A 9,880-nucleotide genomic window follows, 5' to 3' on the forward strand; every position below is an offset into this window, starting at 1 on the left:
CGAATCTCGAAGATGCATTCGAAGAAAACGGAGAATTGCATGGAAAGAAAGTGTACCTTTTCGGTTGTACGGAACCACAATTGGTTAATTTCCAGGGCGAATCAAAAGTCACGTATGTACCTGTCGTGGTTGCAGTTGTATCTCCTTTTCCACCTTCTGATAAAATCGGAATAAACTCCGTACAAAGGGAAGCCGAAGAGATACTGCCAATGAAAAAGATGAAGATGGATTGGGTTCCGTATATTCCTCTAGAAAATCGGGGATCACGAGTTGAAAAACTCAAATCCCGAATTTTTATTCTGAGGTGTACTCAAAGAATGGCAGGTCTAAAACAGTTGAAATTGGAGCGAGTTAAGAAGTTTGAATATTGCTTACCGTATTTCTATCAGCCATTCCGCAAACTTGAACTGAGCACCACTATGCATATCCTATTCCCAATAGAACCGCCTTTGTTTTGCGAGTTTGATTGGGAATTTGATAATCCAAAGGAAATAGCGGATGAATTTATCGAGTCAGGGGAGTTGTCCCCAGATAAAAGAGATGAATTTGTGGAATTTGTAAAGGAGAAGGTACGTGAAGGAAAGAGGAACAATCGAGAGGAAAAAGAAGCCAGGGAAAAAGCTATACAGGAGATGAGTGAAGAAGCGAAAGCTTCATTTCAGAGTATGAAGTTTTATAAATTTTATCCTGTGACCTCACCTGATGCTCCTGATGTATCTCAGGTCAAGTCTCCGTTCATAAACAGATACTATGGAAAGGCTCACAAAGTTTTCTGAGGATGTAGAAAGATTCATAGAGGCAAACGTAATTTTTTATTCAATCCTATAGAGCTAAAGTATAGTGAAAAAATTTGTCAACGAATTCTTGTCATCATTAACAGTGTTTTTGTTTATTTTATTTTGCATAAGAGCGTAATCCTTTCTATTGTTATTATCATGTTCATCGGCCCCTACAAACAATATGAGCTGCAACAATTCTGCAAGTAAAGATTGGTTCTTTTTTTTCTTTTTTTTTTTGAGAAAAAAAAGAATCATATTAAGGTAACAATTGTGCTATTAAAGGAAGTAGAATTGTTTTTCTTGTTGGAAATGGTTTCTTTAGTCATTTGCTTCCTTATTTAATTTGCACTCCTTGTTCTACCAATCGGATCTAAGATTTGAAGGTGGCGGGTGCCATAATTTTCTATACATCTTGTTAGGAACATATTTGTACCATTCCTTATTTTTGCAAATATGAAAATTACATCTCAAAAATCAAGAAACGAGCATAATTAACATCTTAAACAAGGAATCATATTCATTAACACCCATTAACAACAGAAGTAAAATCAACATTTTCACCAAGGGAATTGCATCTCTTATGTATATTAAAAAATGAATTTGGTTTAAGAAAAATAATAGAAAAACTCTTCAATGTCTGTAGAATTAGATAAACTACAAAGTTCTCAAAAATAAATCATAAATTTTATGACATTGTTATTTAAATTGAATTTTACAATTATAGAATTAAATTTTTATAATACACTCCCTCCATCCATTTTTATTTGTCCATTCTATATATGTCCATTTTTAAAATATAGTTTGGAAAACCAAGACATAATTTACTATTTTATACCTATTTTACCCTTATTATTAAGTACTCCAATTCATTTCTCATTTTATTTATTGCTTATTAAGAGTGTCTCAGGTCAAATATAGACAAGTAAATATGGACGGAGGGAGTAATAAACAAAACAAATTATAACTAAATAAAAAAATTGAATTTTGATCTCAATCCAAAATTCCCACAATACCCAAGTTTTTCGATTTAAATATTTGAGATTAAGAGAATGTTGTTATTTGTGTGTTCTCGGATCACTGAGATAAAATAATAGCAAAGAGGGAAAATCAATATAAATAATAAAAAGATAAATAGAAAATAGGAGGGCCGAAAAGTGAATTACTCTGCATTAAAAGGAAGACAAAAAGGAAAACGGAGTTTTCAAGATAGATTCAAACTTGTGTCTATCATCGCGCACCTTTGTCTAATTTACGGCCCGGGAGTGCGAGATCAAATATTTAACCTAATTTAAGCAAATTATAACATAAGTATATAAAAAAATGATTAATTGAGGGGGTGCCATGCCACCCCCATTGTAAAGGGTGGATCCGCCCCTGCTACCAATGTACCATACCTGTTTGTTTCCTTGTTTATTAATTTGGTTTTTTGCTTTTTACATTCTATTTTATGACATTGTTATTCACAAGATTGACTTCATAATAAAAAGCAAAAGACTTGTGTTTATGTCTTCATAAACACATAAAAAAAAACTATTAAAAAGAACGTTGTCCCATATATACACTATAATTTTTTTTTAACCTTTCGTTTAGTGTTTCAAAAATAATATGTACATAAACACATAAAATCACCATATATATACACTGCCAACCCACGTAAATCCACCCCTGTTCACGTATCAGAAAAGGAGTGTCGTATGATTCTGAAACATTCAATTAGTTGGACGTAGAATATTATCCCTCTCTTTCATGTTAATGTGAAATCCTGTAAACAATCCTTCTTTTTAATGGATCTTCTTAGAGAGTAGGATCTGTTATTTAATGATCCTCTCTTGTATTAAAATGTTTTTCGTGTTATACATTATTCAGAAAGATCAACCTCCTATATATAGTAATATGTTTGCTTTTAGGGTAAATTGTACTTTACTCTTTCGAAAAACAGGGAAACTAAGGGAAAACAGGAAGATTTTCATTTTCGATCACAGAAAACTGAACCATTTAACCACGCTACACGGCTACATGCTGGGCTATTCCACTTTTTAGGCTCTTTCTTAATCTATAGGGAGAGTTCAGGAAAATAATTCTTATATATACGATCATATATAGTCAAATATGTTGATTGAACCGCAAAAGTATCTATTGAGGAATGCATGTTTTTTTTTGCTTTGGACCAATGAAAGTTTGGTCTAAATATTGTTTACTAGTCACTTTTCGACCTTAATTTTAGAAAATAGCTACTATCACGAAGTTTAAAATTTGGCCAAATACATACACAGTCCCCTAAACTTGACACAAATTTTCACTTAGACACCTCAACATAAACTTGTTTCTATTAACCCCTTGAACTCAACCCAAATTGTATCGATTAAACACAACTGGCTGACATGGCACATAAATTACATTTTGATAGACCGCATGAAAGCCCTTTTTTGAAAAAAAAAAATCTTTTCTCTTTCTCCTTTCCTTAGTCTATCCCCCTGCACCACCATATATCCACCCTACTCTCTCCATGCCACCACCTCAACCACTGTATCTATCCTTCTCTTTCAAGCCACCACCTCTGCCATTATATCTACCCTTCATCTTCATCTTCTTTTTAGCCCAAAAGTAGAGATGCAAGAGATGGCAGGGATGTTCGGCAAGGTGCTAAGTCGACTAGTTTTCAATAGGTTAATTAATTCTCTTCCGACTAGTTTTTTGATGGCAAGTACTCTTAGTGGAGTTTTATAGCTATGCTTTTTGTGATGGTCTAATGGTGATTGTAAAATTGAAGAGCAAGATGCACAATGCAATAGAATTGGAAGAGAATGAGACCAAAGGATGGGGCAGTAACAAGCTGGCGACGGCAAGGTTCCGGCGGCAAGAAAGAGTTGTAGATGAGAAGTTCTTTAAAAAAGAAAAGATTATTACACGTGTCTTATATTGATCGATTTTCTTCGCCATGTCATGGCAGGTGCACGCTTCTTATGTTTTTAAAGATTATTATCATTTAGGTGTTTAATTGAAACAATTTGGGTTGAATTCAAGGGGCTAATAGGAACAAGCCTATGTTGAGGTGCTTAAGTGGAAATTTGTGTCAAGTTTAGGGGGTTGGATATGTATTTGGCCTTAAAATTTCATAGGTGAAACTTTATGACATAACATGTGGAATTTTAAATTGCATGACAATAACTATTTTTCAAAGTAGTTGTTTATAAATTTTACCCCGAAATAAGGGATCAAAGGAATGAACTAGAATCTACACTAAAAGCATTTTTTTTTTGCACGAATTGGCCTTCAAAGGTGCTGGTATTTAATTTTTTCCCCTCAAATTGCTGGTCTAGAATTTTTGCCCTTCGCTTAAAAAAGTGACTGAAAATACCCCTGAAGTTCTGGGTTCAAACCCCGCTCAGTAAAAAAAAAAAAATTTCGTAAGACAAGGCTTCACGCTCGAAAGTCCGCCTTATGGCGAGTTTGCCTTGGCGGGGTAGTTATGCCTTGTAAGGAGGCAAATTCTGCCTTAAGACAAAAGTTTGTCTTGCGAAAGTTTGCAAGGCAGTTTTTTTTTTTTTTTTCACTCTGTTAGAATTCTATAAAAGTTAGAACCTCAAAATATCTTAGATGAAGGACAAAAATTAAAGACCACCTCCGAATAAGGTCAGTCGTGCAAATTGCCATTTAAAAGCCCAAAGAATGGAAAATGTCGAGGAGGCTAAGGTCATTTACATCACTGGGCTAATTCTGGTGTTGACACGCTCCTAAGAGGCATTTCCAATCCAAACTTTATCATATATATCTAAGGGAATTCTACATAGCATAACTAACTCTATTACATATTTATATATAGTAGCTATAGTTTAAAATAATTACATCCCATAGCTAAAAGTTGTATGTTAATGACACTTATTAGCTATTAAGGTAAAAATAGAACTCTTTCCTCTTCCTCCTCTCTCTAACGTCTACAACTCTCTCTCTGTCTGTCTCTCTCTCTCTCTCTAACGTCCCTTCTGCTCTCTCTTCCATTTTCTCTCTCCTTACCTCCACCACCATGGCCGCGTCACCACCATCCCCGCTCCTTCCCCTTCTTATCGATCTCAAGAAATAAGGATGGAGGAAAAAGCAGTTGGGGAAGCTTACGGAACATCGATCTCAAGAAATAAGGATGGAGGAAAAAGAGAAGTTGGGGAAGCTTACGAACATGGAGAAGAGCAAAATGAGCCATTATGTATCAATTAAAAAGAGGGAATTAAGACACACCACCTCGTTTTTCCCTCCGGATACACATCACCACCATCAGTACCTCCTTCCCCGCTTCTTTCTTCCGTCATCATCTTCTCCGTCTGTTGAATTTTATTTTTTGTATTCGGTTTTTTGAGTGTATTCGTCGATTGTTGTTGAGTATTCGTTAGTTGTTGTTGAATACGTGAATTTTGAAGTGTATACAAATGAATATAGTGAAATTTAATTCTTTGTATTCAGTTTTTAGTGTATTCATTAAATTTTTTAGTGCAAAATTTCGTATTTTTGGGTGTATTTTGAAGGATTTTTTTTTTGTATACAATCGGTTTAAATACAATGTAAAAGTAGCTATAGATGAAAACATTTGACATGAATACGATTGAGTTGAATACATATGACTTATACGATGAAAAGAATTTTGAAATTTTTTTATTCGGCGTATTCATGAATACTTGCTAGGCCGTTTTATGAATACGGCGAGCCATTTTTCGAATACTGGTAGGGAGTAGCCGTAGCTACGAAATGTAAATATTGAAACAAGCTATGGCAAAATTTAAACCCCCAAAGTGTAGTCATTTATGTAAAATTCCCTATATCTAAAGCTTATATGCATAATTAGTGTCTTCGTCAGATCACAAAATCTTAGCCCAATAATTGAAATTGAAGTGTTGAAAATCTAGGGGTGTACATGGTCCGGGTTAGTTCGGATTTTTCAAATACAAAACCAAATCAATTGTTTCGGGTTTTTAAATCGATAAATCAAATCAAACCAATAAAAGTCCGGTTTTCCGACCTCGGGTTTTTTTTTTTTTGTCCAAAAAATTTCATACAAAATATAACTTTTACTTCAAATATTTCTTTAGTCCTAGTAAGATACAACTATATAATTAAAGTGTTTCTTAAGAAAAGAACAAAAATGTGAAATGAGTGATGACATTGTAATAAAATATTCAACAAAAAAGATAATGAAATAGAATAAATTTAGCTAATCAATAAGGCATAATGAAAATGACCATCACCTAAAAATACTAAATTATGCTAAAATAAGTACGGCTAATAAATATTAATTACAGGATAAAAGAAAATATTAAGTTTTGTATTTTCATTGTTTGAATTAACAATGCAAAACTAAATAGTAATAGATATCCAACATTATTATCATTCCTAGTGTTAGGCTTGAATTACTTTTGTTAGCATTAATATTGATTTGGTTTTGACTTTGTTTGAGTTACTAACATCTATGAGCTATAAATCTTATTGGAACATTCAAAATTTTAAGTCTAAACTTGAAATAATATGTTAAAAGACAAAAATCATGAAAAACTTAAGAAATATTAATAAATTACATTATAAGTAAATCTTTTATGTACAAAATGTTTTAAAAATTTATATACATGTAATGTCGGGTTGGTTTGGTTCGGTTTGACTTTTTTTAGTTAAAACCAAACCAAATCAATTATGATCGGGTTTTTTTTCCAACATCAAATCAAGTCAAACTAAACCACTAATCGGGTTTTTTTCTCGGTTTGATTCTGATTATCGATTTGGTGCAATTTGTCCGTTTATTTTGTAAACCCCTAGTTGAATTCAAGAAAATTCAAATTTCCAAATGCAATCAAAGTAGAAGCAGCTCGATGATATTAGAGTGCATTTTGGAGTCGTTTCCACGCACAGGTTATATATGGAATTATGATACAAGGATTAGAATAAAGGGATTATTCAAGTTTGTAGAATTCTGATCCTCTTTCAGACGCAATAATTAGGCCCCATTTGGACATGGTTTGAAACCATGTTTGGACATACAATTTGAATATTTTAAGTTGTATTTTCTCTTATAGACATAAAAACCCCACAAATTGTGAAAATTATCAAAACATTCTCAATTCTTATACAATCTTACCAAATGAGCAAATCATAGTTTATAACAAAATTAGTACACTACTAGAAGACTTTTCTAAAAAATGCAACATCAATTAATCAAACTTTACTTCAATAAAATCGAAAATTTAACATGAATAGTAATGTAACTACTATTTAATATAATTTTCCTACATAAATTAAAGATTGGTAGACATAAATAAAGGTTGGTGGAAGTTAATGAGATTGGTAAATAATTGATGGGGTAATTGTTAAAAATATTTACCAACTTATGGTTTTTTTTTTTTACAAAATATTAACTTATGGGTTAAATTTTGTATTTAAAAAAGTTGAAACCATGGTTTCAAACCCAAACCATGCTTTTTTGGATGATTTGGGTTCAAACCATGATTTCAAACCAGATTTCAAACCACGACTAAAAATTGATGGCCAAACGCTGGTTTGAAATCATGGTTTCAAAATTGATGGCCAAACGCCTACTTAGACTCTTTTAAAGACAAAAAAAAAAAAAAAAAAAAAAAAAGGAAAAAAGGGATTAGTATTCTATTTGTTATTGTATTCGCTTGAGCGTATCAAATATTTGGTCTTTGATACCCTTGTAATTTACTTGACTTTATCAAATTTAACTTTCCATTTAAGAATGACAAGTGTACTATTAGGGAAGCTGAAATTCTCCAGTTTTATAAAGAGTTGTTAGGGTCTGCTGCTATAATAATCCCAGCTGTTGACTTGACTATACCCAGACAAGGACCTACACTTAGTATTCAGTAACAACAGGAGATGTGCCACAATATTACCGGGGATGAAATTAAATAGGCCTTGTTTGGAATTGATGACTATAAAATCCCCAGGTATAGATGGTTTCAATGCTTTCTTTTTCAAAAAAAGCATGGGGAATTGTCCAGGAGGATGTATATGAAGCTGTTATAGAATTTTTTCACAACAATAGGCTACTCAGAGCTGTAAACAACACTCTAGTCACACTGGTTCCAAAAAAATCCCATCTTGAGACAGTGAGAGATTATCAACCTATTGCTTGTTGCTCTATAGTTTACAAAATTATCTCAAGGGTCATTTATGGAAGAATCAAAAGGGTCATTTATGGTATTGTGGGTCACATCCAATTTGCATTCATACCAGGAAGGTTGATAGCAGATAATATTATCTTAAGTCATGAGCCTGTAAAGGGCTACACTAGAAAACAACTGTCCCCTAGATGCATGATCAAATTAGATTTACAGAAAGCCTACGATTCAGTTGAGTGGTATTTCATTGAACAGATGCTGAAGGGTTTGGCGTTCCCAAGAACAATGGTTACATGGATTATGAATTGTATTCGAACTGTCAGTTATACTTTCATGGTAAATGGGAAAATGACTGAAATAATGCAAGCGAGAAGGGGTTTGAGACAGGGAGATCCAATGTCCCCTTATATATTTGTGCTGCTGATGGAATATCTAAAGAGGTGCTTGAAGTGCTTGCAAAATGAGCCAGATTTCAATTACCACCCCAGATGCCAAAAGTTGGCATTACACATTTTTGTTTTGCAGATGATGTTCTTCTGTTTGCTAGGGGGATTTGATTTCTGTTATGCTCCTAAAGGATAAATTTTCTTTATTCTCAGAAGCTTCAGAACTAAAAGCAAATTTGAGCAAAAGTCAAGTGTACTTTGGGGTGGGAGTGGGGGGGGGGGGGGGTAGACATAGCAACCAAAACTGCTATCCTAGAGGGTTTGGGGTATGAGGAGGGTGACCTTCCCTTCAAATATCTGGGGGTGCCTCTCTCAACCAAAAGATTAACTATCCAATAATATAAACCTTTGGTGGACAAGATCACTACAAAAATCACAAACTGAATAGCAAAATACCTTTCTTAGGCTGGGAGACTCCAATTGGTAAAAGCTATGTTGTTTGAGGTATAAGCTTATTGGTCGCAACTTTTCTAGATGCCAAAAAAAAATGATTAAATTGATAGCAGCAGTTTGTAGGAGTTACTTGTGGTCTGGGGAAGCTATTGTTACAAAGAAGGCTATGGTGGCTCGGGATAAAGTATGTTTGCCCAAGAAAGCAGGTGGTTTGAATATTCTGAATTTGAGGATCTGGAACCAAGTGGCAATCTGTAAACTATTGTGGGCATTAAGTCAGAAAAAGGATAAGTTATGGATTTCCCGGATTCATACTTATTACATCAAAAACCAAGATATACATACTATGCATATCCCTAAGCAGGTAGCATGGATGATTAGGAAGATTTTGCAAATGCGAAAGTTTTGACCAGATCTGGGTGATATTAACAGTTTGATCATGAGGAGTAAGTTTCATCTTGCTACTGCTTACCCTCGACTAAGGGGGGAGGTCTTGGATGTTCCATGGAATAGACTACTCTACCAAAATATTGCTGAGCCAAAGTAGAATTTCATATTGTGGTTGAACCTGCATGGAAAACTGAGAACAAAGGACAAGCTATTGAAATAGGGAATGCAAGTGAATGAAGACTGTGTCCTGTGCAACATGTGTCCAGAAACAAGGAACCACCTGTACTTTGAATGCAGTTTTACTAAGGCTTTGTGGCATGGACTATTGCACTAGCAAAAATGGAATAGGAGAATACAGGAATGGGAATTGGAGTGGCAATGGGTCAAGCACCAATCGAGGGGGAAACACCCAAGGTCAGTATTATTGAAAGCTAGTTTGGCTATTGTGGTGTATGGGATATGGATTGAGAGGAATATGCGTACCTTTCAGCACAAGATGACAACCAGAGATCAGCTGATGCACTAGATGAAGTTGAACTTATGTGTTAGAAACAATTTGCAGTTGTTCAACTACATCAGCTCTTTAGGAGCTTAGGTTACTTTGTTTCATAGTCTGTTTTGGTTTGTTGTTGGAATAGAGGTGAGAATGAGAGAGGATAGGATAGGTTTATCTTCCCCTGATTTGTACATATTCACTTGGTGATTAATAAAATATTCCTTTAATTGCCATAAAAAAGTGTACTATTAGATAGAA

At 34.1% G+C, this 9,880-nt stretch overlaps 1 protein-coding gene across 1 annotated transcript; it reads left to right on the forward strand.

The window, feature by feature from the left end:
- Positions 1-8: 8 nt before the first annotated feature.
- LOC132035380 (protein HEAT INTOLERANT 4-like) lies at positions 9-924 on the forward strand (the record flags this gene model as incomplete). The annotated part of the gene is made up of 1 exon (XM_059425636.1): positions 9-924. A coding segment is annotated over one exon (768 nt), but the record flags the coding sequence as incomplete, so codon positions are not given.
- Between the last annotated feature and the right edge of the window lie 8,956 nt (positions 925-9,880).

Source organism: Lycium ferocissimum, chromosome 10 (genome assembly GCF_029784015.1).
Source record: "Lycium ferocissimum isolate CSIRO_LF1 chromosome 10, AGI_CSIRO_Lferr_CH_V1, whole genome shotgun sequence".
Lineage (NCBI taxonomy): Eukaryota > Viridiplantae > Streptophyta > Magnoliopsida > Solanales > Solanaceae > Lycium > Lycium ferocissimum.